The following is a 26,872-nucleotide window of genomic DNA, read 5'->3' as shown; positions in this document are numbered from 1 at the left end:
TGACATTAACTTTTCGGCCATTCTGGACATATGACTATCGTGTTGACAATACAGGAGCCAGTGAATAAGGCCCCAGTCATACAAGCCTACAGACTGCACCGCCACCATCTGGTAAATAGTAGTCATCACGGAAAACTGAATATTTCCCAACCTGTTATGTGTCATTGCTGGAGGTTGGTGGCAGAGACTGGGAACATGATTGCTAAAGTCCTAGTCACAGAGGCCTACAGTCAGTGACCCCATGGCAACCAGCAGGTAAAAACACATATTCCCCCAAAACCTCTTGGTGATTGCTTCAGTTGCTAGCACATTGCTGCAGTCTTGTTTGAACGGATGTGTCGGCTTTTTCTACAAACACCAGTCGGCTCCTCTCTGAGCTGTAATTATAAAAAGCAAGACACAAACCAGAAATGGAGACCATTTGCTTTCAACTTAAAAGCTGCGCCATTTGAAACCTCTGAGACACAACTTTTACTTTGAGGCCAAACCTTCTACATGTCCAGCTTGCGTTGCACTTTCTCAAACTGTACTGATGCTTGGCTAATGTGAAAAAGTACAGGTTTATATTGGAATATGCTAGCAAGGTTTGGGATTTAGCACCTTCTTTGCAAACAATTTCCCCAACCAGTTTCCATAACAACCAGTGGTTGTATAACGTCCAATGTGGCAGACACAAAGAAGCAATGTGAGTCCTGAAAAATCAGCTCTTTAGTTTAAAAACAACAATATCATGGAATACTGAAAAATGAATTGCCATGAAATCTGTTACAGATTGTTTGCTCTGGTTAGAAGGAAAAAATATATAAAGTTGATGACCTATATAATCATTTCCTGTTTTACTTTGAAATCTCTGAGCTGTTAACTAGTTCCTCTCTTTGTTTCTATTTTCCCGCCAATTAGTCACCCAGTATTTATAGAGCCCTCCTTCCTTCTGTCCTCTGCCAAACGGTCTCAGCATTTTGTAGAGCTGTCCAGTATTTTCTGTGACTTTGTGATTCTCTTGTGTATGATATCCTGCTAGTTTTTCGACCACAGTTTCTCTGTCTCTTGCCTGCCCCTCCTGTCAAATGTTAGCTTCTTGAACTTGTGTATGACCCCCAATTTGAACACTGAAATGAGTTACAGTCTTTAGCCTGCCTCGGAGGCTACAGAAGGTAACAAATACTAACTTTTGAAAAGTGTTCCAAACAGATGTTTAGAAATCTTGCTTAATTTTTTTTAAATTAAATTGCTAAATTTTAAGAACACAATTGTTGTTTTAAAAGAAAGCTTTGTACCATTTTAGGAGTTACTGTGTGGACCTTGCTTTAAAGTAGACTCCTTCATGTCTATAACCTGATGTTATGTATCATGTGAATATAAGATATGTGTGTGTATATATATATATATATATATATATATATATATATATATATATTTATTTATTAGGGGTGCAACGATACTCGTATCGATATTGAACCGTTCGATACAGTGCTTTCGGTTCGGTACGCATGTGTATCGAACAATACAAAATTTTTAATTTATTTTATCAACTTTTCTTCTGACGATGCTGTCTGTGTTGAGAGCTCAGTAGATCTGCGTTCGACTTATCCGCCTAGGCTGCACTGTGGAGCGCAGATCCACTGAGCGCAGCGCAAGCTAGCAAGACAGAAGCTTAGCTCATTGCAACATGGCAAATTGAACCTCCCCCACCCTCATTCAGATCTGGCCTTTGGAACTATTTTGGTCTTCATGTGAAGTATGACCCTGAAGGTAAGCGCATCATGGACAAAAGTAAAACAGTATGTCGGATGTGCCACGCAATGCTCAATTACATGGGTGGGAACTACTGCGTTAGCGCAGTTAGCTCGTTAAGGTGTTGACGCTGTCCAGCCCCACGCACGGGGCGATCCGCGGTAGCTCGTTAACGGAGATTTGCCTTGTTGTGGCGTTAATGTCATTTCAGATTAACGCTGACAGCACTAGTGGGAACACAATGAATATGACTGCACATTTACTCCGACATCATCCTAGTGCAAAGACAAGTGGAAGCAGACAAAAACAACAAGCACGCATGCTACAAACTTTACCCGAGTCATTTAGACAGCTGTTAGCACATGATTCTCCTTATGGGGACCTGATATGTTTAATATGCTGCTGAGAGTATACCCCAGAAGAAGCGTATAGTATAGCTTTTATTTTGGAAAGAGCCATTTCTCTGTAATGAACTCTCTTTTCCAAAGATGAGGGATTTTTCCATGAGATATTTATTTTTTTATTACTTTGTCGTTTCAGCAACATTAAATTTAAAAACTGTACTTTTGAGTTAAAATATATATTTATAATTTTAATAAATGACAAATTAAAAAAGCATGAACATTTTTTTGTATCGAAAAAATATCGAACCGTGACACCAAAGTATCGAACCGAACCGTGAATTTTGTGTATCGTTGCACCCCTAATATATATATATATATATATATATATATATATTACAGTAATCTTTTGATTTTTTATATATTAACAAAAAACAGAAAAACAAAAGAAGTCACAAAAATATTAACATACTATTGTTTTTTCAAACAATATTATGACAATTGCTGGGGATAGAAGTATTTATACACAATACTGACAATGTTGAACCTCAAAAGGCGAGGACCAGCAAGCACAGCAGACTGCTGTTAAAAGCTCTGGGAATCCATTTCCAAGTAACTGACAGATTGTGTTTCACTACACAAGCTCTGAGCAGGTACAAAAGATGAAGTGAACTAAAAGCATTTAAAAGCCAACTATAAAATCTCCACCTAGACCGAAAAAACGCTCCCAAAAACAACCGTAAAATATGCACATTTCAGAGCTGCCTAATTATCTGGTGCGAGACATGTAATAGTAATTATAACAAATTAAATAAGACAATTAAAAGCATGGATCACTGTGATTTTACTCAGCAGTATAAGTACCATTAAACGAGAGACTACATTTGTTATCATGGTTTTAGGGTCTTGTATAGTATTTGCTGAGCTGTGGTTCCTATTGTGACGTTAATGATTTCCTTTCTTTATTGTTATAATGTTTATATTTTTCCACTATTTCCTCGTCTTTGTCTTCATCTGTTTTTGTCCACTTCCTGTTTTATTTCAGAAAATCACTTTTCCTTGCATCTATCTGGTTACTTGACTTGACTGTTTGAATTTTTATTTTTCATTTAGGAAGGTTTCTGAGTGAAGTGACCTGGAAGTGGCAGTCATTGAGATTTTCCAAACACAAAGGAAAGGAGCTCCACTGATTCCTTTATTAGCTCTTTTAGCAGAGGGTGCACTGGACCATCCTTTCTGAAAGCAGAGAAGATCATTTTAACTAATAATTCATAGTGATGCACCACCTGAGTAACATCTATTGCTGTATTGCGAGCCTTTAGAATTATTATAAAATCATTTGTTAGTTCGGGTCAGCTGTGAGTCATAAGTAATGGATGGTGGGGAATTTTACTTCAGCCATAGAAATCCTAAATAAGAAGTATCATTAATTTAAACCAAAATCATGGCATATCAGATAAATGAGAGAAAGGAAAAAAATGTGTTTTTTATAAAAGGTCAAACTCTTAAGTTTGTGTGGTCCTCAGGATTAAGGCTCGGGTGGAGCGCAGGATTTATACAGAGAATAAACATCTGGACATTTGACATCTGTGTGTAACACTGTGTAGAAGAACACCAGCGATTATTAACCACCAGAACCCGAGCGGTCAGTATGTTATTGAAAATGCATTTAGTGAAAGTGCACATTGCTCTGTTTTTTTAGGGTTTTTTCCCCAGCAGTCACACATTGTAACATTCGGGGGTTCAAACAATGAAGGCTTTCTTTTTGGAAGTATTGCCTGCCTCAGCATGCTGCTTTTGCATCCTGTTTCCAATGAACATCAACATTTGTTTCATAAAGCTCTCCATGGTACAAGGGTACTATGAATGGATAACTCATGGTGGGAGGTCTCACTATGTGTCGAATGTACAGCAGTGTGTTGCTGACCCACCCTGTGCTGGGAGAGGAACGTCGCTCTGACACTTGGTACATTCCCCTCGTGCTCCCAGAGATGCTCGAGTTTCTCTGGAGAGAGAGAGAAACACAAAGAAAACAAAGAGTCTGATCAAACGTGTTATTAATAAAATGTCCTGTTTCCCCATCATTCTCAAACATTATTTTACAGGCTGATCTTTTTTTATGATAGAGAAATGCGAGCATACATATTTTACCAATACACAAAATACAACAAGACATTTAATTGAAGGACAAGATACTGTATGTATTACTAACAAACAGCTGTCGCACTAAATTAGAACTGCTACAAAAATAAATTGAGTACAGAAGCCTGCTTAAAAAAAATCCCACTGGAAGTGGAATGAAATCATAGAAAATGAAACTGCAGCCTATTTTGCAGTTATCTGGGGAAGGTTTTCTAAACGTATCTCAAACAGGCTCCGTTACTTCTGATTTTTGTCAAACAGAATACAATCATGACTAGAATGATTAACAAAAGTGGTTTTCTGATTAAAGGTAATTGTGTGTGATTCAGTGATGTGTTTTCATCACATTTCATTTTCTTGATTTGAGATGTTTTTGTACTGTACACACGAGCAAGGCATCTGAACAGGATCATTGTCGTGAATAGGTGTGAGTGTAACATGATCCTTTGTCTGTATTAGCCACACGACAGACTGGTAACCTGTCCAAGGTGTAACCCACCTTTTGCCACACGACAGCTGGCACAAACTCCTGCAGCCCTGAATTGGATAACCCAAAGAAAATGGATGGAAAGTAGTCAAAATATCTTTTTCTAGAGCAAAATGCTGGATGGACCTGACTGACTGAGCAATCAATACTTCTATCCATCCACTGTACTCACTGCAGAGAGAACCCTGCAATCTAAAATATTTGGTTGCAGCTCTGAGAGCAGGTTTTTAAAATGTATTTGCTTGTAAGTGTGCAATCTGACTCTGTGTTTGCCAGGGCAAAATCTTCCTTGTCGCTCTTTCACGCCGTGCTCAAAGCTGCATGTGCACTGAAGTGTGCGTGTGTGAAGCCATGCCAGGTGGAACTCTGTGTACCAAACCGGCGACGTGCCACAGAGGGAAAATGTGCGCAAACACAGACAGTCTCCCTCCCTCTCTGCTCCCTCTCTTTTTCTCTGTTTCACTCACACAGCTTGTTTGTGGGCCACTGCCAGTGAAAATGGACCGTGGAGGAAACAGGCGAGCATCATCCGTGCCTTTCATTCCTGGACAGACTGCAGTGAAGGCAGAGCAGGAGCACATCTCCAAGAAATGGTTTTAATCAAATGCATTCATCGGGAGGTATAACTCAATTTGGGACTTAAATTCGAGCCAAACATCAGCATTTGTCTATTTCTACCTCTTCTGCTCTGTTACAAACCCAAAACACAATAAAGAATCACAGTCACGTTAAAGCTGCTGTATATTCCTCTCATTCTCTGTGAAAATTATATTACAGTCAGCCTGGAAAGAACAACAGAGTGAGCAGATAAACCATCCCTTCTCTCACCACCAGTCCTAAAATACCCCTGTCACTCTAAAACCTGTCTCCTAGGAAGATGAGGGCGACCTTCCTCAGGCCATATAGAGAGGTGGAGAAATCGCTGGGCTTCCCTTGACAGTATAACAAGGTGCCAACCAGTTAGTGCCTCCACACTTGTACTTGTCATGCTGATTATTCATAGTCCTACAGTGCACAAGCATGGAGACAAGAAACTGACTAAATGTAGGTAGTTTCAGGTCATTCACAGGTCATGTGGTTCTCTAATATTTCAAATCACAACAATCACTTTGAGATACTTTATATTGCAAGTTAAAGATCCTACAATAATACAGAGAAACTCCAACTGTCAAACAACCTTTTATGAGCAACCGCATGGCGAAAATGGGAATGAAAACTCCCTTTTAACAGGAAGGAAGGGACCTCTGGCAAAAGCATTTAACTTAGTGCAGATTTAGGGATTTCGTACTTAGTCACACTAAAGTACAAGAAGGAAGGCAACCTCCTTACAACTAGTAAATAAATGTATAAATATCAGTGGTTTTGCATTCGGCAACTGATTGCAAGTAGTTGCAGCTACCAGCTGGTCACCAAGTGTTTAAACGTGCAACAGTATCAATCAGTTTCCATCATGAGGCGACTGCAAATTTCACCTGATGGGAGGCAACCTTTCTCCAAACAATCACAGTCCAACTCAGACTGACTGAACTCTCAGACAGATTGGATAACCAACTGGTTTGCAAGCAACTGCCATGTAATTTATAAACAAATTCAAACTGCCGGCACATTGCAATCAGTCTGAGTCAGTCTGCACTGATGAACGCAACACATCTGCAGCATGTCTCCTTGTAACAGGGGCCTACACTGGTTACATTCTGGTTATGTTCCTATGTGAAATCGAGGTTGTTTATTTCCTATTTCATTTTGCAGTTAAATCTCCATCCTGCAATAACTATGTCACCATCTCAGCAGGAATTTCTGTGTGTATGAGGCTCTGGGTGAACTCTAAATGCGAGCAGTTAATGTGAATTTCTGTGCATCTTGCTGTCATCTGTTGCAACAGATTTGCAACAGATGACAGCAGACTTGCAATTTTTACCATTTTATGACAGTTAATCGCCCATTAACCACACACAGACTCTATGCCAATGCCAACTTCACCTCAATCAATCGCAAACTGATTGCAGACTGGCTCTTGCAAAAAAAATAACTTTGAAAATGGAAACTGACTGCAAGTACTGCTGTTCCCCGTCTTAAAAGGAACAAGATCGCAAGTTCGTTGCAACTATTGCAATAATTGTGATTATGGCACAGTCTCCAATCAGTGTTTTCCCTACAGTGTGACTGTAGCAGGCTTTTTGCCTGGTAAGTTGTTAGTGGTTTATGGTGTTAATGTTTTTATAACCTCTTCTGAGACTGTTGTGTTCCTTGATACCTGCTGGATTTGTCAGTGTTAGAAAGGTTTGTGAGCTATGATGACTACAGCAGAAGAACTTGAAGAGAAATACTTGTTTTCTCCTGTTCTGTCAGAGTCTGACATGAACTCGGATGAATGAAATGCACATTAGTGCATTCTTATCCTCATCATGCTCGTGGGCTGCATAAAATGTTACCAAGAGCCACACTTTAAAAGCCCTGACCTTAGAAAGAAGGATCACTCTGAATCAATACATTCACTCTTCTGAATCACCACCTTTGTCTGCCCTGATGCCCTGAAAGGTTCGCTCGATGGTTTGAGGATGAAAATGAGGTGAATCATATGCTACGGCCAGATCTCAACCCAAGTGAAGAGCTACTGGAGAATTTTGGTCAGATAACATCCAATAATGGAATATCACTTGGAAAACATGTGGCCACAGTGGCCCAACTCCTTAGTAAAACACTTTATTTTGAAGATTTGTCTATAATTGGTCACCTGACTATGAAGCGATAACCCGAGGACGCCGACATCATCTGTGCACTCGGAGACGGTAATCTTAGGACATGATTCCTCTCAGGCAGCTCTGCACCACATCACATCTGATTAAAAATCATGCTGAAATCTTGAGCGAGAGCAAGAACTGTTTCCATGGCAGCATACACATTAGTGCATTGTGAAACAGGTGACCCCTTTTTTTTTTCCATAAGTGTCGTACAGTAATTTGAATACGTGACATTAAGAACAGACTCTGTGTGCTTTTATAGCTTTTTTTAATCATTGTGTTATACGGCAAAACAAAAGGAGCAAAGAGGCACGGTTCAAGTACCGAGCCTGGAGATGAAGAGCTGCATTCCAGTTTTCTCTTTCATGGGAGCACACTTTCTGATCAGGATGTACCGAGCTGCGCAGCTTCACTGTTCCAACAGCTTTGATGCTGAATGCTGTAACAACTGTAAAACTGTACCTACTGTATACCTACTGTAATAACCCCTTGATGAAGGAAGATCACATTGATAGAGTATAAAATAAAATGCTTTGTATATTATCAGTTCAATATATACAGCTAGGCTTACCCCCATATCTTTGAAGAAAGGAATTTGTTTGATCCGTTTTATTTTAATTTAAAGCACTTTGGTTATAAATGTGCAATATTAATAAAATGCACTTGCATATATAGAGCACATGGATATTAACAAAATCTAATCTATAAAAAACAATCTCTTGTACAACGATATTAGGACTCACTTTATTTAAGGTTATATTGTTTGGATATAAAAACATCTGCACAGTCTACAAGGCGATACCAAATGACTTAAAAGGCATCAAACAAATGTTCACAATGCACTTTCACGCTCTCGTGTTCCACTAACAAACCCAAAGCCTAAAATCTGAGCTGAAACACAAACAAACTTGCTATGAGGTGAATCCATTTTTAATTTTTGCAGTAACGCACTGCAAACATATGCTGTATACTGATATTTACATACGAGCAAAGTGGTGACATTTATCAATGTCAGTGGCTAAGTTTTATCTGTTGTGTCACATGAATTTTGCACTAGCTAAATTGTTTCAGAAGGAGTGATAAAGAACTCATTTTTGTTCATTTATTTTAGAGCCTGACTGATGCAGGATTTTTAACAATGTTATTTAGTGATTTAAAAAAAACGGGGAGAAAAGAATATGGGGATTCTAAATATGACTAAACATAGCTTGCATCCAAATATCACGTCACGTTTGACCTCTGATTTCATTCATTTTTTAATTTTCACATCTGCCTTTCTTACAAGCTGACCGTAAAACGTGTTAGATATTTATAAGAGAGTATTGCCAAAGGAAAGAGACTGAGCTGTCTAGTTATCTAGAAATATACTGTAGTATAATAAGATATACTATGCACAGGTTGTTCATGTCCAGTTATTTACAAATCAATAACTATTTCCATGATCTACTCCTACATAAAGTTTACAATACTATTAAAATATAATGCAGTACTATTCCCTTAAAGGTAAATACTGCCCAGAGAGTGACGTGCCGGCAGAGGTTTGTCTTGTTTTGTTTCTTATGTTTTCACAGAAGGGGTAATAACTGCTCCGAATAAAAATATCAGAATTTGGTGCATCACTAATCCAGAATTATATCTTATTTAATTTCAACTACTCATATGTGAAAAACAGGCAGCGACTACCCTTCAGTTCAGTAAAACACAGTAGACTTGCTGTCTCAGGCATCTTGAAGTCTATTACCGGTTCGAGCTGTGGTGCATTACAGAGGCATAAATCAATACAATCTATGCTTATGTACTTTTCATCAGCAACAAGCTGCTCTGTTAATGACTGCCAGAATGCTGGAAGTGGAGTTTCCTGCAGTTTAAGGAGTCTTTAAGAGTCTCTGGAAGTGAAAAAAGTCACTACTAAATGTTATTGAAACATTACTTATTTGCAATAAAACTAAGAATGTTACTTACTTTTGCCAGTTAAAATTATATGCCAGTTAAAATGTGCTACAAAATTACATAGAAAAAGTTAATCGGAAAATCAACCAACAACATCAGTGTGATAAGGAGCAGTTAAATATTTAAAAACCAATTTGTACAGCAGGTGTTGTTACGTATGGCAGAAAATATGTTATATATTATATGCATTATATATATTTTTTATTTTGACATCACACGTATCATAGTGTGAACCTACAGCAATGTGTATTCAAAGATCCTAACCTGGCGTCCGTTGCCCTTCGAGGCCTGCAGGCTGCAGCGTCCCAGGCTGCCGTTCGGCGTGGTGCCACAGCTGCTGATGATCTGCAGCTGTTTTTCGGCTCGGTCAGCTCGGTCCAGAAGCTCCTCAATGAACTGCTGCAAGCGTACCTTAGCGTTGGCTTCACGGGCCGCCGTCTCCTGAAGGAACTGGTCAATCTGGGCGACCTCCCTGTGGGCACAGGGGGAAGAAGTGTGAACCTTTCCTTCTTGCTGGAAGCTAGGATTCTTAAAATAGGATATTTGGAGGGCTGTGGGGTAAATTAGAGATCTGCTAAACCTCCTTCATTCAGAAACATTCATGTCCTGATGACATTTTTGCGTACACAAGTTTATTAATGCATGTGGGTACAGATTCTGCCTTCAAAAGCCTCTCTCACACATCCACCAGCTGTACTGCCCTTTTCTGAAAACAGACACCAAGGGTTGATGACACAGATAAATAAACAATACAACCACAAAAGCAGAGAGAGTAGAGGGTGAGAGAGCAGCTGGATACTTGCACTGCAAACACAGCAGGGCAAATTCCTGTCATTTCAAGGGACAGCGTGTGACCCAGACAGCCTTGGTCTTAATTCCAGGGCAGTTTAATAGTCTCAGATGCATTTTGCATTCAATTATAGTTGCACTAGTTTCTGTAATAGCTTCCTCTGTTGGCACCATATGTGTGTGAGGGGAGTAGGAACCGGTAGAAGAGAAGACAGCTTACTGAAATCAATGACAACTTGTTAGCCAGCTGCAAAAGCTTCAGAACAAAAGCTTCTCATCAAGTGTAAACCTATCTAAAACTAACGATGGACAGTTTCAGACCGACCCTAAATGTCTCTAAGAGTGAAGTGACCCAGAAGTATCTGTGTGGCAGCCATAATAAGAGCTGCTCTAGATACTGAGGAAAGGTGCTCTAGTGCTTCCTTTATTACCTCCTTTAGGAGAGGACACACTGGACCATCCTTTATCCAAGTAAAAGAGGTCATTCATAGCAATTCCAACCATTCATAAAAACAATAACATAACTGCTAATTCAATGTTAGTTATGAATGTGTTTTTGTATTTCATGCATTCATAAACTGCAGGTATGATTTGACTTTTGACACCAACCCACAGTTCCTAAATTACTTACATCAAAGTTAGTTTGAACTTGATTAGGTTTCACTGTAGTTCCATTTGTATTCGTTTTTTTAAACACAGTCAGATTCACCTATCCTTCATACTGTTGCCATACTGATGCCATACTACTGGAAAAGAGAAAGGAGGTAATTTTTCTGGACTATTCAACTGTACCGTAAGTCAGATGAGAGAGAAGCTGATCCTACTGACTTAGAGCTGAATAGGGACATAAAGATAATAAAAGATGAATAAACAAGTAAACAAAAAAAATGCAATGAAAATATATCAATAAATGAATGAAAGTAAAATACAATAAAAAGGAAAGTCTTGTGTTTGCTTTTAAAAATCTCAACAGTCTCAGCAGCCACAAGGTCATCAGGTAGACTGCTACATAAACATGGAGCACAATAACTAAACGATGTCTTTGTGACTGGGAGCCTTAAAACAGCAGAGACCTTACAATTGGTGTAATGTGGCCTCCCTCTCTGGTCCTTGCCAATACGTGCAGCCGAGTTTTGAAGTTAACGCAGTGGCCAAGATTTCTCTGGAAGAGGATTGATCTGATCGATTAATCCTGTAAGCGTGACTCGGTGTCTCTGCATTAGCTTAAGAAAAACACGGTTGGACTCTTGCAATGTGCTTGAAATAATAAAACACAGTAACTTATTGTGGGCAGCAGAGACAAAGCTTTAGCTTTTTAGCTGAAAAATAATACACAGCTTGAGTAGATGGTATTAAACAACAAGCAAGTCTGAACACATCATAAGTCGGACGAGAGTAAGTTCCACAATTTAGGACCCACAGTCCTTTGGTCTTTTGAAAAGTTTTCCCTTGTTGCCTGATACAAACTAAAAATCTGTCTTTTACTCATTTCCAAATCTACAGAAATATGTGAATGTAATATTTAATGCTCGTCAATCCAAATGTCTACAGCTTCCAAAAGCTGTAGGTCTTTTTCCTTTATTGGTCTCTGACTGCGTCCTTACAAACAGCCCAGTGTTTACCGTCTAAACAATGTCAGACAGGAGAGCTTATTAAGTCATCTGACCTTCAGGAAGCAAAAGAAAAGTTCAGAGGATTCCTGCAGACCTGGAATGGAGACATATAGTCCGTGTCGCTTCAGTTTAAATGGATTTGTGGTCATGAAACAAGCAAAGCCACTTATTTCATGTCAAATTAATGTCAAACATCCACTGTTGCTAAACCATCATACGATGCAGAATCCAAAACAGCAACAACACGCACAACTTCCTGAAATGGGGACAAGCTGAGATAAAAATAGCTTCGAGCCTGGCACAGATAACTTTTCTTATCTTCAGGCAAAGATTATAAAAAAAACGTCTCCAAAATTAGTCAAGGTAGCAAACTGTAGGCCAGCAATAAATGTGCTTTAACATCAGTGAGTAAATAATCAGCAAGTCTGGAAATGATGTCAGAATCAAACGGCTTCTCTCCACGATGAAATGTGATCAACTGTGATTAGGGCTCGGAGTCACTTAGTAATTGCTCACAACATTAGATAGCATGATTTTTATCGAGTGCTCACTAACCGAATTGTATAAAGTTGAGCGTACATTGATTAAGAGGCCTGCTACTGTACACTATCTACACTACTCCAGATAAAAATCTTTGTGTTTATGTACACAGAAAACATGAAGCATGTGTGTCTTGTTGTAAACTGTCTTATCTCACCATCACCACACTGTTAATTCCCAACGATGCATCTCATTATGTTTAGTTTTGCAAAAGGAAAAAGGGGAAAATCCAGCCCTACCCATTTAGGTGATTTTATGACCGGGGACAAACTGAACATACAGACAGATGCCAGGATCTGGTTTTAGCCAACATGAAGATGAAAAAAATGTTCAGCAGAGAACAACATTCTCCAGAGGACTTTAAGTCTTTAGATATATTTAAATGAGTGCTGTCACCGTTAATCTCATTAAAATGACGTTAACGCCATAACTGCATTAACGTGGCAAATCTCCGTTAGTGAGTTAACGCGGCCTCAACACGTTAGCGTGGTTAGCTCGTTAACGCGTTAGGGGCGATCCACGTTAATGCGGTTATGGCGTTAACATCATTTTAACAAGATTAATGCTGACAGCACTAATTTAAATCCAAATTTTAATGTTATGTTTCCACAGCTTGTCTTTTTCCTGTCTTTCTCCCTTCACCCCAACAACTCTGTATGCTAGTTGAAGGGTACATGACCCACATGATGACTACGAATTCTGAATTCTGTATGTCAAGTTTGGATTCAACTCCTGATCATTTAGGACTGACAGAGATTTTGTGAATTTTAGTGTGACGTATATCACACTTGTGTGCTACACGGTGGTTAGCACCATCAGGCCGGGGCCTTTCTGTGTGGAGTTTGCATGTACTCTCTGGGCACTCTGGCTTCCTCCCACAGTCCAAAGACATGCAGTTAATGGGGATAGGTTAATTGGTAACTCTAAATTGCCCATAGGTGTGAGTGTGAATGGTTGTCTGTGTCTATGTGTTAGCCCTGCAACAGACTGGCGACCTGTCCAGAGTGTACCCTGCCTCTCGCCAGCGCTCCAGCCCCCCAGCGACTCTGAAAAAGGATAAGCGGAAGAGAATGGATGGATTGTATAGCTCACGACTGGTCTTAATTGTCTTTCTGTGTAAAATCCACTTTACAAATAAAATTGCTCCGCCTCAAGGAAAATAAGGGATAAACAATGACAGAACAACCAATGATAAGAGTAGTTTCCTCTCCTCTTTGTGCAATCTAAGATGAGCTTTCATAGATAATAAGGTTTACACAGAACAGTCTCCAGTCAAATTAACCATTTTCAGTGAATGATTGTAGTTCTTAAGGCTGGTGACTACTGCCCTCTTCAAAAACCATATGGTAAATGATGGATGGAGGAGTCCTAAAGTCATAATGACGTAAATAAGCAAACAGCTTCTGCAGATTATATCATTAAATCATCCTACACTAAACGATGCATCTCATTATGTTTAATGACTTCAAGTACTATTTACTTTGATTTAATAATTAGATCTGTACGTAATGAGATGTCTCATTAGAAAACCTGAAGCTGACGTTTTGTTCTCATTATTCGGTTTAATAAACAGAGGACACAACGACTGAGTATCACTTTAAGTCCAGCCTCCAGAAAAGTAGCATATATCCATTTGAGAAAATCTAGGAATTACTGAGCTTGGTTAGTATGCACTCAAAATTAGGGCGCATGTGATTCAGGATCTAAATTTTCATGCATCTTTAATTTGTCTTAATTAATTATTCAGCTGTATCAGGAGATGGATACACCAACCCCCTGATGGACGCCACACAGGAACACTTTTCCCTTCCTTCCCCAATGCTGCCTGACAGCCTAACAGACGCTTTACTCAGTCTTATGCTAACGAAGAAGGAAGGAAATCAGGCGAGAGAACAAAAGAACACGATCGATGGTAAAGGATGGTCAGAAAGGAAGAAAAGGAAAAATAAATATTTCTGCCAGTTTTTTGTAAGATCTAAATCCAATAAGAAAGACAGACAAGGAGACGAGAAATAGGGAGCTGAAGCTGAAGAGGAAGGAAGGGCCACAATGACTGTGAGAAAAAAAAAAAATAACACTGCAGAAGCTAAAAGAACAGACAGCAAACAGAAAGCTGCAGTCATGTGGCAGAAGAAAGCACAGGAGGTTTAAGGAGAGGAGGGAAATGGGATGTAGCTGCTTCCTGTTGTCAATCCCAATTTTCTACACACGCTGACATATTCACAACACCTCACTCTCACAGTGACTCACTCACACCTCCGAAAAAATGCCTCAAGGTGATAAACGTGCCTGGGTGTTTACCTGGAAAAGAAGAAATGCCATCTTTTCAGGCTATTCCAGGTGAACGTTAGCCAATGGTGACATAGAATTTTGTCCCTTCATGCACTTTTCAGTGATGTTCATAGTCAACAACACAGCATACTTCTTATTTTTATACTTCTATTTTCTATAACTTTGAGTAATAATTGAGACCTTGTAATACCAAAAAAACAGCTGAGAGTTTACTGAGAAGATGAAAGTTTCTCTGACATTGGTAAGCTCATGGTTAGCTTACTTCACAAAAAGACTGCAAACAGTGGGAAAACAGTTTGCTAAGATTTGTCCACATGTCACAAATAAAAACAATTTACAACATTTTTTTATTTTAACTTTCGATGGAAATATCAAAAGAACTGAGCATCCTTTAAATGCCACAGTCTACCTGAGTGTCATTGCTGACCATGTTCATCCCTTCATGACCACAGTGTACACATCTACTGATAGCTGCTTCCTGCACAATAATGCGCCGTGTCACAAACCTCAAATAATCTCAGACTGGTTTCTTAACCATGATGAGTTCACTGTACTGGACTCCACAGTCACCAGCTTTCGATCTAATTTGGTTTGTGGTGGAACAGGCGATTCACATCATCGATGTGCAGCCGACAAATCTGCAGCAACTGTGAGATGCTAACATGTTAATATGGAACACAACCTCAGAGTAATGTTTCCAGCCCCTTGATGAAGAAATTAAAGCAGCTGTGTAGGTAAACAGGCTTCAAACAAGTATTAGTATTATGAAACCAAATGTTTTAAGACAAGAATCAGGAACTTTTGTTTTGGAGGAACTGGAACACCGCCGCCGATTTTTCCAAGAATCACAGGGCAAGTTGCATCTGCGTCCATTTCATTCAAGAGAAAGGCACACGTCTCCACAGCCAACATCTCTGAAACTACACACAAACACCCACAAGATAAAAAATGTATGCATGCGCATTTGATTTTGCACTTAACTGAAAATTTGAGAGCCATCTGGACACTACCTGCTCAGCACCAAACAGCAGACAGCTGGTGACTGTATGAAGCACTAAGAAGCAACGACTCCAAAAACAAATGTAAACACTTCAGCTTAGCAAAGACATGGATAATAAGACGTGTTCAGCTGAAGGGTTTTGTCTAAATGTTCATTACAGTGACTGGTCAACCTCCTGTCACAGCTGTCATCATCTGTGGCCATTAATTTAAAATTATGCTTTATTAATATTTAAGAGCAGAGATGATTGACTAAAAGGCCTGGATAAAGACGACGAGGCTTTCTCTCCTTTAACAAAGGACAGCTGCTCGCGTGTCGTTCTGTTTTGACACCTGGATTTTTTATTCTTGTTTCTGATGGTTTGTTTTCTGGGGTTTTTTGGTTTACATTGTGTTATCATGTCATAGTGTCACACATTTGTATGCATTACACAGAAGCACACAGTGAGGTAGGCAGCATGAAGAGCGTGGCGACATGAGAGGAGATGTGAGACGGACGAGGATGAAAGGCTGTGAGAAAGGGGATGATAAAAGAGTTGCAGGCTAAAATGTGCTGCTTTTTCGCAGAAAACCTGGTTTCCCAAGAAACCGCTAATCCTGGTCTTTGCTGCCTCCGATCAATCGGGAGAAAATAAATATTTTACTGCGGGTGGACCAGCTCTCTCGAAATCTCAATTCCCATTACAAACCCCAGATGGCTGAGTAACCCTGAGATACAAAAGCAAGGTGACGATCTGCAGCATTTCAGATGCATGAAAGAACGAATTTATTACATGGGAAAGGCCAACGAAAATTCGGGTTTCTTTAGAAACAGAGTAGATATGTTCGCAATGATGAGGTTTTGTATCTCTGCATCCAATCTTTCAGAAAGCAGAAGTGCAAGTTAAACAAAAATGTGGGAGAAGACAACCAATCTACAATAATGATGATATGAATGAGTAGTAGATGTCTTCAAAACTGCTTATTTAATCAAATACCCTGTGAACCACAAATATAGAAAGTTTGCTAATTTAATTAAGCAGTAGCAGGTTTTCTATTTGGGATTTTAAATGAACAGATGATTAAAATTGGTTCCATGAAGTCATTTTTGATCACTTGCAGATCAAAGAATTAAGAAATGTTTTGCAATGGAGACAAGCATTTTAACATATACAGTACTGTGTAAAAGTCCAGAGTCGTCCACCATTTCTTTACTTAGTTAGAAAACGGGGAAACAGGTGCAACAATTTTTTGAAATGTGCAAACACGCATGGAACTACACTATATAAGGCAAAAACAGTTTGTACAATTCTAACAAGCTTGAAAGTCAATATCTTATATGACCACCTTAGTGATTCAACACAGCCTGAACTCTCTTAAACAGATTTCTTCTAATTTGTTTAAGTAGTCTGCAGGAAAAGTTCTCCAGGCTTCTTGAAGGACATTCAAAGCCTTTTGTTCTGATCTCTGTTAAAATGATCCCACAGTAAAGTTGATGTCCAGGCTCTGGGGAGGCCAATCCATGACTGATAGTGTTGCATTGCATGTTTTTCTATCCATGTATGCTATTACTGTACTGCATAAACACTCATATGTCAAGTTAAATCTGATGCCCATTTAATGAAAACTGTCAAAAACAGTCTAAAGGCATTCTTCAGATCTAAACAGTTCTTCAAAAATGAGTCAAATTTTAAATGCTGTTTAGCTGTGTGGCACCTTGCACTGTGAACCTTGCATTTATATAACAGAGATAAAATGACAACAAAATAATAATCACCCATCGATCCATTTCTTCCCCTGGGTCACGCAGCAACAGCCTAAGCAGAGAAGGCCGGACCTCCCTCTCTCCAACCAACTCCTGCAGCTCATCAGGGGGAAACACCAAGGCGTTTCCAGGCCAGCCAAGAGATGCAATCTCCCCAGGATGTCCTCAGTCACAGCACCTCACCGAAGAGGCTACCACCTCAGCTGGCTCCTTTCAATATGGAGGAGTAGAGGCTCCACTCATCTACAGGAGGAAACTAATTTCTGCCGCTTGTATCCAGAATCTCATTCTTTCGCCTTCAAAAAAACTAACAAAAAGAACCACAATACTTGACAGGATCAGGCTTTTTCTACAGCGATGTCAGGGCTGCTGTTCCCTCTGGTGGCAGATGACTGAATAAAATTTAGGACACAACAATTTTCCAGCACTAGCCATCAATTAAAATGTAAAACAATTAGATTAAACAACAAGTACATCTGGTACTGACAACTGTGCTTTACAGATGGCTGTTTTAAATATAGATTCATCATTCAGATCGTGTTTAATTTGGCATACCTCAGCTAAACACCCCCATCATAGAAAAGCCTCTGATGGGGCTGTTTAGCAGATCATAACTGCAGCTTTTAAAATTACCACATTGTACTGTACAACATAAACTGTGAGAATATGTGACTAAAAGCAACTACAGACATTTAAAGTCATCGTGGTGAACACATGGGGTTGAACTCATGTGATTGTGTTCATGCATATCCTAAAACTTGGACAACTTGCATTAAAAAACATTTAAAGAGATGTGTAAATCTAAATGTAATCCACTTTCCTTTCCCAATATCCGAAAAGCAGATGGAAAATCTCACTTTTGTTGCCTCATTTCAAGAAAATCCAGGGTTCAAAACCACCACGTGGGGCCTTTCTGTGTGGCGCTAGAATGTTATCCCTGTGCCTATGTGAGGTTTCTCTGGGTACTCTGGCTTCCTCTAAGACCAAAGACATGAAGTTAGTGGGGTTAGTTTAATGAGTGACTCTAAATTGTCTATGGGTGTGACTGTGTTGTCTGTTTCTGTGTGTTAGCTCTGCGACAGACTGGGGATCTGTCCAGGGTGTACCTCTACGGCAGCAGGGATAAGCTTCATCCCCCCAAGATAGTTGGATGGATCACTTAAGTTTTTATTTGGAGCCCTAAGTAAACTTCTTCTTGATGTGTTTATGGTCTCAGTCACTTGTTCCAAGCCTTCAAAATTGCAATTCACAAACCAGCAGGTGAAGCCACAGCGGCTATATCAATGTCTTTAAAAAACATTTTGACTTTTTTGCTAGGACATCTGTTTTTAGACATAACAACTTGAAAACATCCGAGACAACATTGTCTCAATATAAGGTTTTTTGATGAAAAACAGCCCCCGACACACACTGACAAATATCTACCCTTGATGGATTCTTCAAGTACCTTACACTTGACCACACCATCCATCTTATTGCACAATTGTTAGTCCAACCTTTCATGTCAGTCTCAACATAATGAGAGGAGAGATGTGTCTACTGAAAGACCGGTTGCATCATCCTTCCTGATTCCCTTCTCCTGCCCTCGTGAAATAATTTCACCCAAACTCAAGGACACTCATGTCAGTCTCCTACATCTAATGACAGACATGAAAAGCCCTCTGCCCATAAATCCTGCCCTAAATGAAATCGAATGCACTAGTCTTGATTATTTATCATGCGGAACGATTTCTTGTTAGAAGCCACTTCATCCTCATCTCACTACAGGAAACCTGAAGCAGTGTCTACATACACATGCACTGATTTGTTCTAAGGTTGGATTACCACAACTCTTTTGTGCATTACAGCCCTGATAAATCCAACTGCAGACATTCAGTCCAATTAAATGGGCTTTGTAAGTACGTACCAGTGCAGAACTTCATGTTATTGTTCTTGTTAATGAACAAATTCCCTGAAATTAAAAAAAGAAAAGATCTCTACAGCACAGTATGTGCATGCATTTTTTATAACATAAAAGTGCTTGGAAACAGCACCAGTGTGTTTTCTGTCATTCAAACGATTTGCCTGTTTAAATGACATCCAATCCTCCAGAGTTTGATCAAATATTTCTTGACTGTCTTCAGACACACGTCGCACCGATACTTCAACAATTCAAAAATGTGTTTGTTTATAAAAATCAAAACTACCTTTGACTTTGTTTTTTTCATCGTCACAGCAGATGCCCAACTTCTTTATTATTATTCAAATATTCCATCCTCCTAGATATTGTGCGTGTCGTGTTCCCTTTCTGATTCTTTGTCATTAGGGAGCCTTTGGAAGTCTTGCCATGTTTCTTTCTCCGAGACACTGCTGCTAATGAGATGAGTTCTCTTTCTGCCCCGACAGCTTCACTTTGCAGTCGAGATTTCCTGCTCAGTGAAATAGGCTTGTTTTCTGAAGGAGACATGGTGACAGCACATAGCAGGACTCTTCTGTATTTTGTGCTTCCTTCAGAGCCTCTGGGTTTTGAATTCTGCACAGACCAATGTTACTTTATCAAAGCTGGTTGTAGGAATAAATCAAGCCTGCAGGGTTAAGGCCTACTGCAGCAGGCGTGCGTGTGTGTGTGCTGAATATGATATGAAAACCTGGCAGCTCTCAGAGCTCTCTTTTGCTTTTCTATGCAGAGGGTGGACAGAATATTTTGAACACCTACACAGACATTAAAAATGCATCACTGCCTCCCCCCGCTGTTTGTACAGTATGTAAGATGAGTATGATTATGGATGAATGATACATTAGGTTGGTACAAACCAGTTAAGAAGTGACGAAACACAGATAATCTATCTACAACACAGCCTAATAACATAAACAGTACTGTCCAGGCACAAAATTACCATAATAGTAGTACTTTTCTGACACAGTCTCAACACTATAGTGTTTCAGATAATGGATGAATGGTCTATCCTACATGGGATTATATGAGGTCAGGAGAAGATTTACTTCTGCCTTAACCTCCTAGGACCTGGCATCCACATATGTGGACATGACATTTTGGGTTATTTAGACCAAAAAACTCAATTTTGCTCTACAAGCGCCTGATATCCACTTGCGAGGACATTATACTGCCACTGTTCTATCGAAATTTTAAACAAATATCCTCATATGTGGCTCAAATTTTTCTTAGAAACAAAAAAATCAGGTAAAAAAAAAAATTAAAAAAAATCAGGTAATTCTTTGTTTTTACATTCATCGGGCCCCAATATGGCCACATATCAAAGAGAAATTAAAAATGCATGCCGTGCAAGAGTTCGGGTGTTAGGAGGTTAATTACGACTCAAAATGCAAAAACAAAACGCACTTCATTTCTTGTTCCGATTCATTCACATAACATTACAAAGTCAGTCCTGTTTCCTTCGTCTGCCTCTACATCTTCAAAATCCTTTGTTCAGTATATCCACTATCATCTGCACATGTGCAAACCATCTCAGCCTTGATTCTGTAACTTTGTCTCCAAACCGTTTAACCTGAGCTGTTCCTTTGTTAAAGTCATTACTTGTCTTGTCCATTTCTGGTCACTCCCAGTGAAAACCTCAGGACCTTCAGGTCAACCTCCTCTCAACTTCTTTGTCAATGCCACCATTTCCAAACCATACATACATAGAAATATAAATACCAGGTCTCACTACCATCTTGTAAACCTTCCTTTTCATTCCTGCTGCCAGCCTTCTGTCACAAATCACGTCTGACATTTGTCTCCAACCGCTCCACCCTGCCTGCACACTCTTCTTCTTCATCTGTTGCTTTGAATGGCTGAACCCAGATATTTAATCTCATCCCGCTTCAATATATCTACTCCTTGCATCTTAACTATTACACCTGTTTCCCTCTCATTGACACACATGTATTATTTTTGCTTCTACTGACTTTCATTTGTCTCTCCAGTGCATACCTCTACCTCTCCAGGCTCTCTTCCACCTGATCACTAATCTCACCATAGAAAGAAACGTCATCTGCAAACATCAAAGTCCACGCAAAAAAGTTGACTCTGTTCATCTGGATGTAGCGTTTCCAGTGGGAGAAACATATCGCCACTCATCCAAGTGACTTCCTCAGTCTCTGAAGAAGTCACTTGGTCAGTAAGAATTTGGGCAATAATACAGTTTTTTGTAATTCTGCCGCTGTAAAATCCCCACAGTGGTTTTTTAATCAATCAACAACAGACTTTTAGACTGATTGAGTCTCAAATGTAATTGGGCAAACTAACATTTCTGGACAGTTTTTAACAACTTTGGATAAAAATCTGTGCAGTCTATGGCTGATTCAAGTCTAGGACCCATGGACATCAGCAAATCAAGCTTAAAGATGAAGTTCAATAAGTAAGATCTGGATTCACTCGTCTGCCTGCATTCTTGGGTGTTTCAGCTGTTGGTCTGTTCTTTACATCACTTTTATTTTCCCACGGTGTCAAATTCAATTCAGTCATCACTCTGGTCCAGTCTTTTTGTTGACTGCTTTCTGTGAACCAATGACGCAAAAAGTGTCTAGACACTGGGGTGGGGGTATTATTTACCACAGGACATTGCTGAGGTCCTGTCCTACTTCCTATCTTCATTGGAGTCCACTCTGCTAAATAGCCCTGCTAAGCTTATTAGTCAAACTCTGCATTTCAATAAATCATGTTTACTTTCTCCAAATGATCTCTCCTCATTGTAATGCTGCTTTTTCTCCTTTGAGATGCTCTGAAAGGCTTTCGCTGCAGCTGCCTACAGCTACTGTTTGTGTGATCCACTGTGGAGGTGTACACATGCATAATTACAATACCTGTGGCACTGTCCAAGCACTTACGGACTTACCTGGATACATGAGAGAAAACAAGGAAAAGCACAACAGGTTCACTTTTAACCTAAGTTGAGCACTGGACTGTAATATTGCACAGGTCTAATTAATACTGCATTCAGCCCCTTAAAATGCTGCGACTTAAGCATACAGTGTTCGAGAGGCAGGCCATCACATACTTGGCTGTGCATGATCACCATGTATTACAGTCCATTATTAAATATTACAGAAACGTTTGCTCCAAATACCTCTTTAAGACCATCTACTGTAATCATAACAAGATCATTATCATAGCAATGAAATAAACCCACATCATTAAGCAATCACAGATAGTTGGAAATACTCCAATGACATTTCTGAGACAGACACAAAATGGAGCAGTTTTCTCATTTGAGTGATTCTGTAACAGCTGAAATGATGGAGATAACCGTCCCATCATTTTTCATTTCTCCTCGGGCTCCAGTTTCTGCTGATTACAGCTGCTCTCGTTTATTCCAGCTGCTATTAAACCACTTAACAGGCACGCTTCATTCAGCTCTGACCGCTACAGGCTAGCATGCGGCGGGTTTTTTTTCGCTCGTATTGTTTGTGAATGAATTATTCCGCATGCTGAGTAACAAAGTCTAAGCTGAAAGGAACAACTGCACCTGAGGCGTTCTGCGCACTTTTTTTTCTAATTACAGGGATATTAAGTGCAGGAGGAATTATCAAGGTCACTGTCATATTTTTATGCATGGCACTGCTAGAAGCAAAAGAAGGCTCGTAGGAGTTTCTTCTGGTCGCTTAGCAACCTTCGGTTAGGTGACTCGCATTTTTCAGCATTTGACACAGCTGATGTAAAAGCACGATCTCACACATCTCCTTAAAGGGCTTTCACAGAGCCTTTAAAGTCACTGGATTCTTTTAGAATTAAACTAAAAATCATCTAATAGGCTGTTGGGGAGACGTACGTGAGCCAATAAGTCGCTTTGTATCTGTTGACTACGGCTTTCACATCCACCCTGCTGAACATTCACAGACTGTGATGCTCTTTTTCCACCTCAGACCTGCTCTGTATTTTAGACTCTGAATGAGCTTACTGTTTCGCTGCCAGCTTCTCCTCTGAGAGGCAGAAAGGCACAAGAATTGTGTGTGAGTGTGAGAAAGAGGGAGAGGCTAAGCTGCTGACATAAGTAGGAGGTATTCACACAGCCCAGGCAAGGATTTTAAGCCCACAGCATGACCTTCCCTGTCTGATGTTGCCAGGTTTGAGATACGTGACCACAGCTACTGTAACCTTTACAATAGACGAGCAGAAGTGAGTAAAAGAACAGGACATCTTGTGTGGGGGTTTTTTGTACATTAAACCAGATGAAACACTCACGCTCAAGATCAGCCACATCTGAAAACAAAGCCGTTTGGGTAATAAGACTAACGAAAAGTATGAACGGCTTTTCTTTTTTCAAGCTGAGTGAGAATGAAAACACTTGTGCTAGTCAAAAACCTACGATGTTTGCATTTAGCACTAGAGCACTGCAAAATGAAAGCCAAACAAGGCGATTTTAACAGGTGTGAGGTTTCGGTGTGGTGGATATCTTCAGCGGACAAATTAAGTATGCTGAAGGCATTATCTTGGACACAGGGAAACTGTCAGTACTGACATTTTAAAGATCAAAGATTTCTTTGAAATTATTTTTAAAAGAATTCAACAGATTAATAAATAATGAGTAGTTGAAGTGAATAAATGTAGCTGAAAGCAGCAACGAGGGAGGGCAAACAGTTCATGAGGTGGACAGGTTCGAAAATCTGAGATCTATCCGGTGACTTTTGCAAGGTTGAATTTTAGTGACCACTGAAAAAAAAATGTTCTGCCTGTATTTAAAAAAGAAAACTTTTTCATTAAAGCCAACATTTAATTTTTTTTTTTTCAATAGAGCTTATGGTTTTGCTTTAGTTCCATTAGTGGTACTTCAGTGTTCAAAGTAAAGCAGTAAGTAAAATTACATTTTTATTTTCACTGCTTAAAGTGAAGAGGTTGTTTTTGTAGTTGCTAGTGCCACAAACTGATCTAAATCAAGTGGACAGAAACTACAGTTTTTAAAAAACACTGTAGATCAAAGAATCCAAGCAATATTTCAACTACATTCTTATGTACTTACTCTGTTTGCAGAGCCTTTTTCCTTTCTAATGCATCCAATCTTCCTTTGTTAACATTTGCAAATATTAAAAAGGAAACTAGATGGCATGCATCCTATAAAAAATTTTAGTTTGACAGCTTCTAGTGTGTCAAACTAAAAACAGCACAAATGTTTGGAGCGCACAATAATTCATCCTGGGACTCATTTCAATAAAAGCTCTAAAAATCTGAAAATTAAAGCCTGATCTTACTCACGCTTTGAGCCATGCTGCGGAAGAGCTCCATATCATCCTCATCTATCTTCATAAAGCTGTGATTGGCATCCAAGAACTTAGTCTATTTACAGCAGCCGTACTTTAACTAGTTCAAGAAACAGCATGGCAGCTTTATTGAGGGACTGGCAGGATGCTGTAATCTCTACTGCCAATCCAGCTGCTCCCATCCAGCCCTCCATTCAACATGAGCAACTGACCAGCCCTGGAGGACACTGGTAAATCGCATTGACAGTGGGACAGATGCAGAACACATCTGGTGGGGGGGTATGATGGCAAATTACACTATCAACAGAGAGGGAGAGGTGAAGGAGAGGAGGGAAGAGGGTGATAATGTGCTGCCGTGTGCAGTCCAATGACACTTTCCAACTCAGCATGAACTAATCAGAGCGCCTCAGACAATTTCAGAAATTAAGCTAATACTCTGACACTGATGGGAGGTTAAACTAAACACCAGATCTTCATCCAAAATGCAGCACACAAACAAGGAGACTTCATATTAAAGCAACCTTTCCTTATGCGTTTAGCTGGAGGGAAGACAGCTGCAGTACAGTACTGCAGAAATTGCTGACAGGTAGTAAAATGCAATCGTGGAATCACGGGAAAATGTTTTTCCAAGGACTCCTGCAGGTACTTCAACACCCACTTTTTTTGTTCCTTATGCAGAGCTTCAAGGAACAGATGAGGCACGTGCCCATATAGACCCCATGTGGTGCTCAGGCACCTGTCCTTTTAACTTCTTACTTGATAAATGCCCTTTTTGCAGGTTACTTTTTTTCTGTCATCTATTTCACAATTTTGTATGACATTAATTTCAAATTAGAAGCATATGAAGGCCAACAATTATATTTTTATAATTCTGCTAGATCACACAAGCCACATATCCTCTTTTGATTTTTGCTGTCAGCCATATGCCTACATGCCATCAGAGCGCCCTGAGGAACAGCATGATGTCTCTGACCTGCCATTACCCTGCGAAAGCAAGGTTATGATAGCGTTTGGCCAGCAAATATTCAGATGTCAGAAACACCTGCTCGGCATATCCATCTAGAGTCATTCATATCAACTTGTATGGAACTGATGTTAATCTTACAGATTTGTCATCGTATTTATTGGTTATAGGTGCAGTCAAAAATTATGGATTCAGTGTTGGATAAAAACAAAGTACAGTAGCAGTGTGCGTGCAAGTCTGGAGCTGTGGGAGCTCCACGAAGAAGAACTTACTGCTTGAGTGGAGGTCAAAGTTTGTGTGCGAGTCCGTGGGACATAAGTATCAGCATCTTGTTTGTGTGTGTGTGTGTGTGTGTGTGTGTGTGAGACCTGCTACAGAGGGAAAAAGTAGCTTGTATAATTATTTCTCAACTACTTTGCACACTTAGTTAGCTCCAAGAGCCTTTGCCTTAAATATTATTTTAATACATATCTAATCCTTAATTATGATGTGTAATATTTATTCAATATGTAGCACAACAGCAAGAAAGGACGGGTTAAGAAAATAGAAATAAAGATAACTACAGTAGGGCAGCAGCTCTCTTCTGTCCTGGATCAGACCATCTAGCAGTGAAGTCGATGAGGGAGATCAATAAATAAGTATGTAAGCAGGTAAAAGCTGTGCTATTGTGTGCAGATGTCTTTTAACATATATATTCTTATGTGACCTGTTTTTGGCTTTAGCACCTCCACACACTTTAAAATGTTTTTTTTCCAAATTTTTGGTTGGACTGCTGTTTGTACTTAGCAGGATGTTTAAGTGCACTTAATTACACTTTTGTATACACCAACCCATTCAGATGTGTTATAAAACTGGAATGTGTCAAACAGCAGAGAACCAGTATATTTCACTTACTGCTGTTTGTGGTTCAGCTCTGCCTCCTTGTTCACCAGGTCCTGCTTGAGATTGGCTAGCATCTCCACGGAGACGTCCACCTGCCGAGAAAGCTCCGAGGCCTTGTCCTCCAGGTCTTGTTTCTCCTGGCTCAGCCGTTCACTCTCCTGCTTGGCCCGCTCCAACTCTGAGCTCTTCCTCTCCAGCTCCGCCTGAAGACGGCCTACACGGGCCGCTATTTTCTGCTCCACCTACAGTTGAGGAGAAAGTTTTTACCCCCCTGTGTAAAATTTAAAATGTTTTTTTTAACAGAGAATTTCTAAGCATACTAGTTTTCTTTAGAAAATCAGATCAGAGAACAAAATCATGAAAAAGCATGCCAAAAACAAAAGAAGTCAGTTTAGACTGGAGAAAAAGACTTGTTGATTCTCACAAAGCAAGAGATGGATATACAAAGTCATCACAGTGT

At 39.7% G+C, this 26,872-nt stretch overlaps 1 protein-coding gene across 1 annotated transcript in view; it reads right to left on the bottom strand.

Moving 5' to 3' along the window:
- The window catches only part of fbxo41 (F-box protein 41), a 68,274-nt gene that overhangs the window by 18,152 nt on the left and 23,250 nt on the right, over positions 1 to 26,872 (bottom strand). Inside the window, exons 3-5 of the mRNA XM_063476179.1 lie at positions 26,425 to 26,654; positions 9,660 to 9,867; positions 4,007 to 4,080 (exon numbers count right to left, since the gene is read on the bottom strand). Of these exons, the coding sequence (XP_063332249.1) occupies positions 4,007 to 4,080; positions 9,660 to 9,867; positions 26,425 to 26,654 (512 nt within the window). The remainder of the gene's footprint in view (positions 1 to 4,006; positions 4,081 to 9,659; positions 9,868 to 26,424; positions 26,655 to 26,872) is intronic.

Source organism: Pelmatolapia mariae, linkage group LG6 (assembly GCF_036321145.2).
Source record: "Pelmatolapia mariae isolate MD_Pm_ZW linkage group LG6, Pm_UMD_F_2, whole genome shotgun sequence".
Lineage (NCBI taxonomy): Eukaryota > Metazoa > Chordata > Actinopteri > Cichliformes > Cichlidae > Pelmatolapia > Pelmatolapia mariae.
This window is presented reverse-complemented; position numbering and strand designations above follow the sequence as displayed.